The 17,217-nt window shown below is 36.4% G+C and overlaps 1 protein-coding gene across 1 annotated transcript; it reads left to right on the forward strand.

The window, feature by feature from the left end:
* Positions 1–864: 864 nt before the first annotated feature.
* Positions 865–2,954, forward strand: LOC126691459 (B3 domain-containing protein At4g01580-like). The gene is made up of 4 exons (XM_050386504.1): positions 865–966; positions 1,861–2,212; positions 2,310–2,437; positions 2,673–2,954. The coding sequence occupies exons 1-4, from the start codon at positions 865–867 to the stop codon at positions 2,952–2,954; spliced, it is 864 nt and encodes a 287-aa protein (XP_050242461.1).
* The last annotated feature ends 14,263 nt before the right edge of the window (positions 2,955–17,217 follow it).

Below are 17,217 nucleotides of genomic sequence, written 5' to 3' on the forward strand. Positions count from 1 at the left end.
TTCAACATAACTCGATTTATAGGGTACCGAGTTACGTTGGAGAGCACTCTACACAGCTAGATTCCTCTTGGACTGTATCTGGACCAGTCCAAATAGCTGGACTGGGTGTTTGAGCCCAGTCAAGGTAACTCGATTTCCTTATAACCGAGTTATGTTGAGAAGAACTCGCTATCTGTAGCTTCGAGATACGTTGAAGACCATTGTGCACACTTAGATTCCTCTTGGACTGCCTCTGGACCAGTCCAAATATCTGGGCTGGGTCGGGAAGCCAGTCAACTTAACTCGATTAAGTTATTACCGAGTTATGTTGAAAAAAACTCGATATCTTTAGCATCGAGATACGTTGAAGACCATTGTCTACACTTAGATTCCTCTTGGACTGCCTCTGGACCAGTCCAATTATCTGGGCTGGGTCAGGAAGCCCAGTCAACTTAACTCGATTTAGTTGTTACCGAGTTATGTTGAAAGGAACTCGATATCTATAGCATCGAGATACGTTGATCACCATTGTCTACACTTAGATTCCTCTTGGACTGCCTCGGGACCAGTCCAATTATCTTAACTCGATTTCTTTATAAGTGAGTTATTCGCATGTAACTCGATTTCTTGAGTATCGAGTAATTCTACTTTAACCTGATGTTCAGGATATCGAGTTACTTCAAATGGACTTCCAAACCACCACACACAACATGGATTCCTCCGAGATACACTACGCACAGCATGGACTCCTTTTAGTCCCAGTACACATAACTCGATTTCTTAATAATCGGGTTATGTGTATGACCAACCCACTATTTAGTGCTCAAACGTACGAAGCAGCAACTGTTCAACTTCTTCTCAGCGAAAGTTTGGAGAACCAGAACAATGGCTTCTCAATGGCGGAGAGACAACGACGATGGTCCTGCTGATCGGTCCCCACACTTTTTCAAGATTATTCTGCCGAATGCTGTTCAGGAAGGAAAGCTTGTAAGTATGCTCAAATTTATAAACTAGATTCCTCTGAAAATCATATGCTAATATACACTTCGAACACTTCATCTTCTTTATTTGTGATTCTTGAAAAAATGTACATTTGTTACATGTAGTCAGAAAAACTTTCATTTTGCAATACGTAGGTTACACTTTAAGAAGAACACAGTCACATAACAGAGTACTTTTGCATCGTACACTTTTATATGAACAAAAAATGAAACAGGGATAAGCGCATGGTAGAGATTGAGGAAAAATAAATACAGAGCAAGAGCAGATGGCATTTTTTTGAAAATGTGATAGGGCTTATAGGGTCACCACAGATGTATAACTCAATTTAAACTGTGAAACTGTGTCCTGGGATCAAACTAGGATACAGAAATCGTTCACTCTTTTTATCATTTGTTTTTTAGAGTTCACAAACTTATGAAGTGGCTAAGTGGCAAAAATTACTACGTCTAAATCCAAATCCTGCCCATAAACAAAAGTGGGTCATCTTCAATGTTTCCCTAACACCCCAAAACCAAATCACAGACACATTATCAAAATACAACATTTCCCCAAAATTTTTTACATTTCAACAACAACAGAGAAATGTAAAATGTTGACAGCTGTTGATGGTTATTTTGGTTATAAGATTAGGTTGTATAATTTGGTTTCAAAATTCATAAGATTTGTTACTGTTATAGCTATTAAATATAACGTCAATGTTGCAGGATTACATTTTATTTTGTTTGATTTTCTTTTCTTTTTTGTGTGGGGGTGGGGGGCTGTAACTAAGAAGTATTCTGCCATCATTCAAACTTTTATTTTCTAGCATTGTGTATAAGGATTGATTGCATGTGTTTATTTCCCTAGCCTGCATTTATGTTATGGAGATTCTTTTTACAGCGGATTCCAGATAAGTTCGTGCAGAAATTTGGAGTGGACCTGTCAGATATGGCCTTTCTCACTATTCCAAATGGTAGAAAATGGAAAGTCAAGTTGACACAACATGCTGGGGGGGTTTGGTTTCAAAATGGTTGGTCCGAATTTGCAAGCTCTCATGGTGTAGCCGTGGGGCACTTGCTGGTTTTCAAATATGAAGGAAATTCACAGTTTCATGTACTCATATTTGATGCCACTGCAACAGAAATAGACTATACTTTAGACGACGAACTCCAAGTTCATAGGATCGAAGATGATGAGAGTGATGACAGCTCTGTTGAAATCATCAAACACTTTTATAGGGGAGAGGGTTCAGGTTTGAATGTTACACTTTTGTAAGCAACTGGTTGATTTGTTTAGCTTCTGCTCTATTAATTTTATGTGCATGACTTCGTATTTTCAACTTCTTTCAGGATCAGCCCATCCTAAGAAAGACGGTGGTGTAGCTAAAAATCTTGTTATAGCCAATGCTTTTAAATCAGAAAATCCCCTTTTCACTGTTATCATGCGTCCATCCTACGTTAATGGCAAGGATCGTGCGGTAAGCTTTTAGCTTCACTAAAATGGAATATTTTTGTAATTTAGAAATGCAACTCCCATTAACTATCATTTTTCATAGATCAATTAGAAAGATTGTCACACTAGATACTTGTGGCTGGACATTTTGTTGGTAATGATTTTTTCTTATTTGTGTTTTTAGGTGAAAAGATGTAGATCAATTAGATACTTGTTGCTGGAATATATTTGTTAAATATCTATTATTGTTCCTTGTACAGAGTTTACCCCAACACATTATCAACTACTTACCAAGAGACGGGTTTACCAAGGACTACACCAAAGCAAGTATACTCCCTGTCAAGCTCCAGATTGTGGACCGATTATGGCTTGTGAAACTATACATTTATGAACGAAGTGGGGGTTCATCATGTGTCGTATCAGCTGGTTGGTCTACGTTTGTGAGGGAAAATAGTTTGCAAGTAGGAGATGTTTGCGTATTTGAGCTGATTATGAGGGACGGTGTTGTGTTAAACGTCCACATTTTCAAGTGCCAAGACTAAGTGGTTAGGGTGGATGCAAAGTGATGATAATATTATGTGATGTTTAGAGTGTGTTTACTTTGCAACTTTACTATTCATCCCTATTTTGTTCATCCCAGTTTGCAACTTTATTGATTGGGTACTTTTGTGATGTTTAGAGTTTCACTCTTGGGAAATTTTTAATTACTATGATGAACTTTCATATGTATTTTAAAATGAATGTGATGCTGTATTTTTTTCTGCGCTTTTGTTTGGATTTTGGCCTTTTTTGCATGTCATTGAATTATATTACATTGAATGGCGACTCTTGGATTTTATTTTAGGGGGGTCAACATTGTTATTGCTATAGGATTTTGTTCTTTTCAGATGACATTGTTGTATGTTTTGTATATATTGTAACACTTTAATACAATAACACCATGTGCAATAATTTTTAGTCATTATTTTTGATGTTTGCAAATTTAGATGTTTAAAAAATAAGTGAGAAGTTAATCCATCAATTGTGTCAATCAATATAATGTGGCAAATTGAAAAGCTTGATAGCTAAATTTTCAAAATTTCACTTGGTAGCAATTTTTCAAATGTTATAGATGAAGTTGGAACTTCTTGTAAACTGCAAGGACTAAAATATGTACTGTTATTCAATGAACTTGATGAATCGTTGCTCAAAGAAAAATATCATTGTTTCCTGAAAAATCTTTGTATCTTACAAATGAATAACACAAAATACTGGTGAAATATGTACCAATACGCTATTTGCAGCCAAATTTTCCACGGCTCCTTTGCCAGCTAAAAAACCACGAACAAGAGGACTGTATGGAACTATTCCAATGCCAAGCTCCCTGCATGTACAAAAACATTAAAATTCGAGAGACCATACTCATGCTTCTGGATAAGATAATTAAATTATATTGAAATCAAATCTACACAAAATGGATGATATTTTTTTTTTTTGTTGCAGTAGTCCTTCAAAAGAACAGTAGTGTTGCAAACGCAAGGATGAATATAAGGGGAAAATAAAAAAGGAGAGAGATTTAGGATACACGGAAGCATTCAAAACACCAAAATTTATAGAAAAACATCATCTTTGAACTAAACAAACCTGCAAACAACATCTGTCAGACTCCTATCATAACTGCTGCCATTAACTGCTTATGAAAGTGGGTCATCCACACGGTAGAAATGCAAGTAATTCTATCATTGTCATAAGGAATCATGAGTCTGGATTATTTCTAAATCCATTTTCTCAAGAAATTTTCATGAAAAAGAAATTTTCATGAAAACTGTGAAACTTACATTTTATTGAGAATCATACCACTCAAAAAGAAGTAAATAAAAAATATTAAATAAAAAGGCTCCGCATGATTTTTGGAACAACTTAGAAGACTACTTGTTATTGTCAATTAATGTTGAGAAATGATTACACCTAACAGGAAGATTAAGGGAGACCAGTGAAAATAACTCAAGTTCTACAAAATTGAGTAACTCTGCAAATAACTCGCTTTATGATGTATCCATTTATATGCAAGCCATTACACACAGAAATTGCATTCTTGAGATATTCTACTGCAAATAACTCGATTTTACCGGAGTTCGGTTTTGTGCGAGGTAGCCATATACAGTTGGATTCCTCTTGGACTGCATCTGGACCAGTCCAAATATATGGGCTGGGTGGGTGCATGTGTACAACGTAACTCGATTTTCCAAATCTCGAGGAATTTGAATTCTTGTGAGTGTCCACTGCACAGAACTCGATTCAAGTAGAATCGAGTATTGTGGCAGGCCTACCTTTAAACTTCGATTCGTCTTGGACTGCATCTGGACCAGTCCAAATATCTGGGGGCCCAGAAAAATAACTCGAGTTATGTATAATCGAGTTATTTGAAATTAACTCGTTGTCTGCAACATCGAGTTATGAGAAAGTCGTTCCACCATTAACTGGATTCTTGTTATTTGTGCTACACATAACTCGATTTACGGACAGTCGGTTTATGTGCAAGCCCTTGTGCTGAAAATTTGATTGCATGTAACTCGATTTCCAGAAAATCGAGTTATATGGACATTACAATCTATTACCCATTTTTATTAACTCTTCCCCAGTTCTGCAGAACTTGCAGCTGTCCGAAATTACATCTTCGATTGCTCTCGCTTCATCCGGCTAGAACCCACAATTTCCCGCGCAAATTCGTCGAGGATTTTACATAGTAAGACTCTTTTAACGGTTGCTGTCTTTGAAATTACACATTGTTGGTGCATTATTCTCAAATTTTGCATTTTGATGCTTCACACTTCTATGTCTATGTCTATGAAGATTGTGATGAAATTGGGTGTTTGCCTAGTCAAATGCATTGTTGTTAGTAAGGTTGCCTATGTCATAGGTTGTCTTCCTTCCACAAAATGAACTTGCCAGTGGCTCCATATGTGTGTGGTATAGATATATGCTGGTTGTATGTCTGAACTGTACATTGTGCAATTTATTTTCTGTTTTTTGTAGAAGCTGGTGAAACTTACTACATGTAGCTACGATGGTATGATATATGTCAGTTCCTAAATCCACTTGTATGTTTCCTATATGATAAGACTTCTGTTATATACTCTAGGTCTCTAACTTCAAATTATTGACTCGGACCAAAATGCATTACAATTATTGCACCAACTAAACAACCCGTGAATAAGAATATTTGGTTTTCATTGTGTTGTTGTAAACTGCTCTAGACAGTATATTGTGTGCATGATTTTCTACACATGGTAGCTGGTTACTCTTCAATTTTTGTTCTCTGCTTCAAACTTCATTTTGGTTCTGTTTTTGTGTGAGCTGATCGTGTTTGCACTACTGACCATCGATTAGTTATGGGTCCGAAGAGGACTAAGAGGGGAAAATACAAAGCTGCATCCGAACCTGAAGTGGTGTTTGATCAATTAAGGTTCCTCACGCCAGAAAATGAGCAAACCTTTGAAACCTTGATTAAGCGTAGGCGTATTTGGGGAGAAAGGCAAATCAATTTACAGGAACTGCATCCTTTTGTTCGTGAGAATCTACAGTCTAGGCATTGGTTGTCCCTATGTACAAACATACAACCCCCTCCAGCTGACTTGATTAGAGAATTCTATTCGAATCTATCGGTGCATGAGGATCTTGGTGGTCACAAGGTGGCATCGTCCATACGTGGTGTACCGTTTACAATAACTAGGGAGCACGTATCTAAAGCCCTTGATGTACCTATAATTTGTACACCTACTTATCCAAACTCTATGTCTCCTCGTATTGATGATGTTATGGATGTTCTTTGTGGACGATCAGACAATCGGGATTCTGGCCGAAGTATTAGCTCAAGTGAGTTGACTGAGCTTAATTATATCTTCTTTAGGATAGCTTGTCACAACATTTTCCCTATCTCTCATATCCATACAATCCCTGTAGACAGGTGTATCTTGCTTTACGCCCTTGTCACCAATAGTTCCATTTGTTTTCCTTCCCTTTTCATCGAAACCATTGTCAAGGTGCGTAGGAGCAAGTATAAGAGGCATGCTTTGTTTTTCCCAGTTCTCATCCATAGGGTCCTCAAATATTTAGGATTAAAGAACTTTCCTTCCCACGAGTTGGTTCACATCCAAGCCCCTATAGGAGCCAAATTTCTGAAACAGCGAACTGCCCAAAAGAAGGTTGTCGACCTCAGTGTTGGTCCATCCAACAGACCACGAGTACGGTCTACTACTGGAGATGTTCAAGATGAGGACATGCATGGGGATCCCACATCTGTTGTTGCCGAGGATGGTGATGATGAGATAGATGTTGACACTGTTGATGCAGCGCATACATGCCCTCTTCCTTCCTCTCTTCAAGCTATGATGGAGACCATTATGACGACTTAGGCAGCCCATGGTCAGCTTCTACATGGTCTTCTTGCCGAGGTTGGAGCTATGCGAGCGGACTTAGCTCACTATAGATGTCCTGTTCCACCTTCTACACCATCTGACTCTTGATGATTCCCATTGGGTATTGTACCCAAGGGGGGGACGATTTTCAGTTCGTGGTTGCTATAACATATTTGGAGAATTGTATGACAGTTCTATATTTTTTTATTTTAGTGGCAATTTAAAGAACATGGTATCCGTTGAAAGTAATTTGATATATTAATATGATGGTTAGTTTCATGCCCATCGTTACTATCATTAGTATTATTGAAATGGATGTAATGGTCTAAGAATTTTTTATGTTATTATGTGATTCTATATAATATCAAGTAGATCCAAGTCTGTGTGTAAATAACATTTATTTCATAATTCTGTATGACGCTCACGTGTTTTTAGATTATAGTAATTATTAATACAAATGGAAGGTTTTGTGAAAGCACAATTCGTTTACAGGTTTTGATATTAACGATGAACCACCTAGGAGATTTTCCTTGGAACAATGGCTGAAGCTATATCTTGACTTCAGGCAACTATTTTTATTGGAGGTTTTGCTGAGCTTACATGTATTTTCCACTAATTGGATATTTTTGTCGATCTTAAATCAGCAATTATATTATTCTGAATTTGATCCTCGCCTGGACTATTCCTCATGCATCATATTTTCATTACAAAATTTATTGATGAAACCTTGCAGTGCAGACTCGTCGAAAAAGATAAAAGCGACACTTGGCATGACCTCATTCACTCTAGCATTAGGTCTAACGGATTTTTTTTAATCAAATATGAGGAATCCAAACCTGAAGTGGTGGCCCCTTACATAATATATTAGATAACAGTGAGCTGAAGATAATAAACATCGTGAAGTTTAAGTATGTTGTGAAGGACCAAACACGATTAAACAAATATAACAGTGACCTCAAGCCACTAACATCAAAGTTCTAAGAGCAAAGTGGTGCTTTCAACCTGTAAATTATTATGGCACGCGTTTGTTTGAGAGCTTAGTTTCAGGGTTGAACATGGTTTTACCTATGTGCAATCTCTTCTAACCAACAGTCACGAATTATGGGAAGAGCGTTTTGACTACCATCCTTGAAAATGACCAACGATAATAAACACCCTGATGTTTAAGATTTTGTAAAGGTAAAGTCCACAATTAAACAGATATAACCAGGAGCTCAAGCCACCACCAACATCTACGGTATAACAGATGTGGTATTCAGACCAAATTGGGCCTCGCTTCAAACCGACAAGTCTTTGACCACGATGTTTGATCGAATAGTCGAGTAAGTAGGTATTCCCTCAAATGCAGTCTCACATCAATTGGCTACGATTACAAGAGAAATTTCAGTGTTTCAGCCTATGGCGCTATGCAATTTGTAAGAGTGATGGTTCTGAGACCAAAGTGATGCTTTTAACCTGTAAATGTTTAATGACCAAAGATAATGAACACCGTCATATTTACACACCATGATGTTTACAGACATTCAAAATGACCAAATCACAGAAAACACTGTGATCTTCATAATTTATTTTGTGAAAGACCAAACATAATTAATAAATTAATATTGCGAACTTGCTGGTGAAAGACAAAACACAATTAATATAGCGAAGTTTGAAGGTGACCAAGTTCCAACTCTAAACACACGTCACCAGCCTGCTTCTGTAGCACCAACTGTAGTCATATCAAACTCCTTCAATCGCAGCACATGTGCCAACAGACGCTGCTGCTTAGTCAAGTCATGTTCGGTGCTCTACACGATGTGGATACCCAGGTCGACACTGTTTCACACCCACACTCACGTGAATACAGAATTGTGAAATTGGATGCACAGATGTCTCATTTACATCTACTGTTGCAACTACTGCCCACCTTTGATGTGACATTAGGAACATTTAAAATCCTGTTCATATAGTGTTTTTCCTGAAGGGTTTGACATGACAGGCCCTAATAAGTGAAATTGTAATGCCTGGACCGTGAAATGAGGTTATAAATGCACCAGTGATATAATGTTAACTTTCTACCCCGCTAACTTCGTAGATTGATTAAGCTATGAGTCGCAATGCCTCAACATCAAATCGTACAATGCGAAACAAGTTTGGACCTACTTCAACAAATGCATCATCACAAGTTCCAACAGATCAACAACTACATACATACACAGACCACTATGGAGGAAAATGGGTTGGAAAGAAGAGAGATTTCGTTAATATGCCAATATACACGTATGAGAGTCTTGGAAGCGTCGGACATATCATGGTCGGCAAACCTACAAAACTAAGTACAGATACCACCGCAATAGAGTTCACTATAGCAGAACCACCATGGTCAACCCTATACGAGAAGAGGTGTGAGTTAGAGGTGTATTGTCGATGGCACGGGTTACGAGTTCCTAAGGCACGCTCTGCCGAGTTACCTAGAGATGAACCTGCCAACATACTTACTCGTCTTGAACAAGAGAACAATCAAATGCAAAGGCGACTAGACCGTTTTCACGCAATCCAAAAAGCTAGGAAGCATCTAAAGGGGAAGGCGCAAGAGCGAGCCATGAAGTCTATTAATGAAATTACTGCGTTAGATGATGAAACAGATATTTCAGACTTCTCAGATTCAAGCAATGATGATTTCCAAAAATTTCTACCTACGAACATTAGACGTTGTTGTTAATGTCTACACATTATGTGCAATACATGATGTTATTGTTAATGTGTGACAAATGATGATTATGTATGTTCAACTTTTGCAACTCTAAAGATTAACTGTTTATTACTTTTGGCTAAGTTTATGTGAAATCAATTTCTCATTTTTTTCATACGTGTTCTTTGTTGCTACATTCAAGTAATGTGGGTCATGGACGAACAATGTCCTTTGCTTTGTAATGTAGGGAAAACCTTAGGAAGTGAAATGCCTCTAAATTATATTTATTGCACATTACTTGTAGGAAAATTTAATAGATTCAATACATACAGACTGATCCAAACCACATAGACCAACCGCGCATATGATTCAATAATTCGAATAATTCTTTTATATGAGTTGTTTGAGTCACGATATAATATGCACGTATCTGTGTATCTTAGTTGTAATAGTGTCCTACTTTATATAGATACATTACATAAAGACTCGTCCAAACCAGACTAACCACTCACTCACTGAAAATCCATATGGCTCACCCAACACACTCTCACAACGATATTTGGTTTGCATAAAAATAGAGTAAAGGCCTAAAAGCCTGATTAGCCTTTCAAATGTTTCATTCAAGTTATTGGTTTGTTGTAGCATTGCTTGAAAGCTCCCTAATATTGCAATTGTGATGATCGGAAGCCATTGATGTAAAACTTGGAAGCATAGTTTTCTTCATGTAATTTTACATTGATGTTGAGAAAATGTAACTACATTTTCTACCTGCAAAGACTCCCTAAAAAGTTTGTAGGGAAACAGGGGGATAAAACTCTCTACTGTTGCTACACTCACTGCTCGTAATACTAGCATTTGGCAAGTGAGGTTGGAAAAGGCTAACACAGCTCGGCACTGTTCGGCGAAGTCATGTTCGCAATTCTGCATGTGCTGCTCAACAACTCGATACTATTGAACCCTGTCCAGTCATATCATCCATGCTCACGTGAATAAACAGATATGCAACATTTTGCAATGCACTATTTTCAAGGATGCAGAGGACCCTTCAAAAGTGTAAGCAAATTTTTGGGGGTAAGCTGTCCATCATTGCTACACTTGATTGATGTAGTTCTGCATGTGATACTCAACATCTCGAAACTATTGAACCCTGACCACACGTACCCATCCCCACTCACGTGAATACACATATGTGCAACCCTTTACAATGCACCGTTTTCGAAGAGGCAGAGCATCCCTGAATTGGCTATGCATCAATTTTGGGTGTGAGCTGTCCACCATTGGTACACAGATGTTGTTCGTAGTGCTACATGTGCTGCTTAACAGCTTCGCACTGTTCAACCCTGTCCAGTCAATACACAGATATGCCTTCTTTTGCAATGCACCGTTTTCAAGGATGCAGAGCATGGCTGAAAAGTTTATGATACATTGAACACAACTCAGTACTGTCTCAACAAGTCATGTCAGATGAAGCACAGGAATTCTGAATAGTTTTGAACAAGACATACCAAACTGGTCAGAGAAATAAACCATAGTAGTGATCAAAGTCCCTAATTAAATATAAGCATAAACATCACTAGTTTAAATTTTAAATAGGTTATCCTTGTCCAAACTCTGATGGTCAACCAAGTGAAATATTGAGACACTAATCACAACAGGAGTCCTTTCGATCACCTCATTGGCAGTGACATCTCCTTTTTCTAAATTATTGTCTTTCGAAAATGCAACCCAGCCTTCCCCGAATCTCATTGCTTAATATGTTTTGATGGAGGGTAATAGCACAAGACATTGATGTGTGACAAATTGCTTCCCAATAATATACTTGCTTCCCATATATGTTTCCAAGCCATATTTAAGAGAACATCATAATCACATTATGTATAAAGGCTCACCATATTATGTGGCCACGAGATACCCATGAAAGAAGGATTTTTAGGCTTCAATTTTTTGGCTGCTTGGATTGCTCTCTCTCTCTTCCTCTGGACATAATCTGTAATTTTTTAAGAACAAACTTTTCTCTGACTTCATGTTTTATGGGTTTGTACATTAAGGAAGAAATGTTTGTATCATCTTCATCTAAGTTTTTGATATTTTTACCTGATGATCTTCCAATTTACAATTCTTCCTACGTGGATATTGAATCTCAATGGCAGTCTTATCAAATATAACAATATGGAAGCTTGAATTTCCTTCATATCTGAAGACTAAAAAATAACCATAACAGATAGAATGGTATTCAGCGAAATCCTGCCAACCATTACAAAACCTAATGTTGTTATCAGCTTTCTTCAATCACACTTGCCAAATTCCACCATAGGGAGCAATGACTGTAGCTACGGTGGATAGCTCAGTATTGTTGAACCCTGACCAGAAGTACCCATCCACACTCACGTCAATACACATAGCAACGCAGAAAATTTTGTGCATCAATTTCGAGTGTTATTGGTCCTATTGCTACATTGATGTTCGTAGTGCTGCTCAATAGCTTTGCACTGTTGAACCCTATCCAGTCATATCACCTACACGCACATCAATACACAGCTATGCATCCTTTTGCAATGCAGCATTTTTAAAGGATGTACCTATAGCATCCCTGAGAAGTTTATGATACATTTAACACAGCTCAACATTGTCTCGTCAAATCATGTCAGATGAAGCACATCAATGTTGAATAGTCTTCAAGTGAATAAATACGCAACCTCTTTTGCAGTACACATCACCAGCCCGCTACTGTAGCACAAGCTATAGCCATATGAAACAGCTACCTCAACGAATCACATGCACCAACAGACGCCACTGAACAATATACTGTCAACTCATATCATCTTTATTCACGTGAATACTTATACTCACATCCACCTGAATACTTGCCCTTGCAAAACCCCTATATAAAGTCCCATTTACATCTACCCTTGCAAAACATCTACACATACCGAAGTCCCATTTACATACATCTACCCTTGCAAAACTTCTACACATACCGATCTAAAGTCACATTTTCCAATGTCAATGCGTAATTGGATGCTACCTCGTTTTCCAAATAACTATAGAACGCAAAGAGATTCTGACGAGAGGGAATACTATGCCGGATTGCAACAGGAGTGGGACTTTCGCGTGAACGAGTCCAACGCTCTGCACAATGATCTCCTGCAAATCGGAGCGCCTCTTGTCGAGCGTAGCTCGCTCACACTGCCACGACAAAACATGCACCAATATGAGCGTGCAGTGACGAAAATAAAAAAAAGAGAACAATCTTATGATACTTCGTAGGTCCAGGTATCATATGCTACAATTGGCGGAGGAGCAAGCCGTTGCAACAAACAGGCAACTCACTCCGGCAGAACGTAACAATGTCCTCAACTACGAGGACTACCTATCAGAATGAATGCCACTGTGGTGTGTGTGTGTGTGTGTGTGTTATGTCTATGGTTAAGTTAATAATGTTAGTGTAAGTTATTTTATGTTTTCTGTGTTATGTCGTACGTGCTTATTGAAAAACATCATGTGTGAGAATATTTGACTTTTATGACTTATGTGAGAATAATCTACATTACGAATAACGTGCATGCTTCTCATAATCAATAATAAGGTTTACATAGTACAAATGCAACCATACATATAACACATAGTTAAGCAAAATAGTTCTCCAACAAAATCTAATTACACCACGACACGACACGATTACTCTTCATCTGACATCTCCACGTCTGACTGATAAATGGGATCAGCAAGAAGTGATTGCATGAATTGTGCATGCTCGTACCACCCTTCCTGCACTGACTCTCGAATCTCGACTTGGGTCCGATATCGAATAAGACGTATCTTCATTCGATTATTTTCTTCTCTTATGCGGTTCAATGCTTTACGAAGTTCGTCGATGCTGTCTCTGGGCATTTGTGATGCGAGTCGCCGAGGCACTGGCAACTTAAAACCAACCAACTCATCATAAAACATTTGTTGTTCACGAAATAACCAAGCCCACTCTTGTCTCATGGTATTGTGAACGTAAGCACTATTTCGCAAATTCGGATTGATTGGATAGCTGAACTCATCTTCCAATACCCAACAATGACCCATAGCAGTGAACACATCATGAGGCCTATAGAGTTGTGGGTTGCCAGAACCAGACATTGACACTGAATACAATAACACCAAATGATCAAGTTAACAGTGTGTATCAACTGTTGCTAAATAATGTAATCCTGCATAGAATGGTACACAACAAAGACATTCATAAAATTGTGTACTATTGCATGCTAAAAATGAAATACTAACACTAACACCAACATTTGACCATAAACAATAGACATTGTTGGTAATGTCTACACATTGTCTTCAACACTAAATGTTGTTGTAAATGTCTGACCAATGATGATTATGTGCAATACAAAATGTTGCTATAGTAAAGAAATTATTTCATTCTCTTCTCACCAACGTTTACTACAACAAATAACCAAAATCACACCAATGTACTTACTTCACATTCATTCAACCTAAAAAATCAAAATTTAGTACAATATCAAATGAAAATAACATTGCCCTAAAATTGTGATGTGAATTTTTTACCTGAGGTGATACAAATTTCAATTGAGTTTGAAGAAAGCCGCTGTTGATCCGTGGAGGAGTTCCAACTCAGTTCAGCAGAAAGTCCTCAGTTCAGCAGAGAGCAAGGCACACTGAGTGGGAGAAGGTGTGCAGAAATTATAAGAGAATAACTCGACTTTACGGATATCAAGTATACTTTATAACTCGATATTACAGGAATCGAGTTACATTGAAACACTCCACCTGACACAAAGACAGTACGAAATCAGGGTTTATAACAGTATAACTAACTCGATTTTTAAATAATCGAGTTATGTAGAGATTCAAAAAAAAAAATGCCAGCAGTGCGGGAAAAACCTGTGTATAACTCGATCATTGGAGTATCGAGTATTTCATATAACTCGATTTTAGGATTATCGAATTACAAAAGAGGGGCATTTCCCTATTTAGTTTCAGAATGAGGGCACAAAGATGTTTAATTTCCGAAAAAAGGGCATTTGCCCATTTTGGCCCTGAAGATTAAGAATAAAGTCAACTTTTAATTTTCAATCTCATCATTCAAAAAAGTCAATTGTAAAATTTTCTTGTTACAGTGTTTGGTTTTTAATAATTTTTTTTTTTAATTTTTTATAATTCAATAATTACATTGGGGATAGAAGTATTTAAATCCTAGAAATTTTTGTTAATAATACTAAATATACGGTTAGCCTCAAAGTTCTTGACCATAAATAGACTCTTTACAAACTGTATAAAGAACTTTGTGGATTCAGTACGTATGCAATTACATCCATTCCTCTTAAAATATTGTTTTACTTCTTCACTTTATAACTTCCAATTTTTTTTTATTCACTTTTAAACTTTTTCTAACTTAATTTATTCAATGATTAAGTTTGATTTTATTTGATTTTATTTTATTTTTTCACAATCTAGGCCATTAAGAGCATTACACACGGTGCAATACTCTAGGTAATCATATCTCAATCCGAACTTTGTAACCATATAAATAGTAAAAAGGACGGTAGTTGTTTCATACATTGCCCAGGTCCTAAATCATGTTCATTAATTAAATGAGCCAGATTGGTGAAATTGTTTATAATATTTCATAAATTTGAGTCCTAATAAACTTGAGAGTAAGTTTAAGAACACAATAAAATTTCACAATATTTTCATGATATCTTATGCATAAATTTAGCTAACTCTATGCATAAATTCCTCTTTTTTATTTATTTATTTATTATTTATTTATTTTTCTCGGCTTTCTTACTTAATTCCTTCTTTGGCAAGTCTAAGTGTTAACATTTTTTTCTTCTTCAAATTCTATAGTTGTTCTTCAATTTTGTTTTTTACGAGTTGGAGTTTAAGAGGATTTTTTTTTTCCCGATTTTGGATCTTTGCAATTGTACCTTTTAATGTGATCAAGAAAAGTTAAAAAAAGTTAAAACTCAAAAAACCAAAAAAAAAAAAAAAAAAAGAATCGAAAGATTAAAACTAAAAGTGATTTTTCTTGTTGTAATGTTTGATTTTTAATAAATTTATAAAAAAATTTCTTTTTTGATAATTCAATAATCAGGGGCAGCTGTACATAGTAGTCATGAGATGGCAATTTTACCTAGCCCTGCCTTGACCCGCCCCTCACCACTTCACTCTGCACGGGTTTTAATAAAACATGTTTTATTAAAAAAAATTATAATAATTGTATGGCAAATTAAAATGAAATAGAATTTTACGGGGTGAGGTGGGGCCCCAAGGAGCGGGGATGGGATAAGAAAGTTTTTCTCGTCATATGGGACAAGGCAGAAGGGGCAAAATAAAATCACACTGGGCGGGGGTGAAGATCTCATCCTTCGACCCTGCTCCTCCCCATTGCCATCCCTTACTAGTCAGGGTGGTCCTGTGACCAGCTTGACTTGCCAAAAAAAAAAAAATTATATACATAATTATATTTAAATTAACATATTTTGCCTATCCTATTGACCACACTGACTTGATAATTTCAAGAATTGGGATTTAATAAAAATAAGAATAATGCTAGGAAAACAATAAAATCTTATAACAGTTTCATAACATTCCAAAATTAGTATACCAACTCACACATGTGCTTTTTTTATTTTAATTATCTCTAATTATATATATATATATATATATATATATTTGTATGCTTATATTGGAATTGTTGTGAAATTTTTTTTGTGTCTCTAGCTACTCATAAAAATAATCTTGGTCTCTCAAACATAGTCTTTAACTTCAACAAAATAAATAAATAAATAAACATTTAAATAACAACAAAAATGAGCCAAAATAACATTAAAAAAAATAGCCAAAAAAAAAAAACAAGATTAGTCCAAACAACAACTACTAAACAAGATATCCAACAAACGCTCATTCAAAAACAAAAATAAAATAAAAATTTCTAATCATTCAGATTCATAACTCGTTCAACTCATTCTATAAAAATAATTAAATAATCTCTGATTTTATTTTCCTAGATACCAAAAAAGAGATTGTGGTCATGAGTTTTCCTTGGTGACGCTAGGAGCTATGCTCTTCAGAGACTTGACCTACAATCACAACATGATCGTTCATTGCTCTCTTTTACTTTTATCTTAACATTCTCAGATCTCACTTAATTTCTTATCAGTCATTTTTTACTTTTTAATTTTGTATGTAAAAGGATTTTTTATTATTTATTATTTTTTATGATGTTGATATATTTAAATTATATTTTTATTAAATTATATATAATTTAAGGTTTTTAATGACTACCTACAAAAAATTCATTTTGTATAAACTGAAGATACCCAGTATGTATTGTAACAGATTTTACCCTGATAAAAATGGTTGAAATTTTACTATAAATGAAAAGAACTATTTTCATTTGGTCAAAAAGCAATATGAAAAGAACTCTATAGCTGTCAATGAAAACAAAACACAGTAACTTTCACTTAGGGATGGCAATGGGGCGGGACGAGGCCGAAGGATGGGGTCTTCGTCTCCGTCCCGCATGGTTTTGTCTTGCCCCATCCCCGCCCCACCCCGCATGACAGGGAATACTTTCTCACCCCATCCCCGCCCCTTGGGGCCTCGCGAAGCCCCACCCCACCTTGTAAAACTCTACTTTTTGTTAATTTGCCCTACAACTAGTACAATTTTTTTAATGAAACCTATTTCATTAATAAAAATATACTTGAAATT

This window comes from Quercus robur, chromosome 7, assembly GCF_932294415.1.
Source record: "Quercus robur chromosome 7, dhQueRobu3.1, whole genome shotgun sequence".
Lineage (NCBI taxonomy): Eukaryota > Viridiplantae > Streptophyta > Magnoliopsida > Fagales > Fagaceae > Quercus > Quercus robur.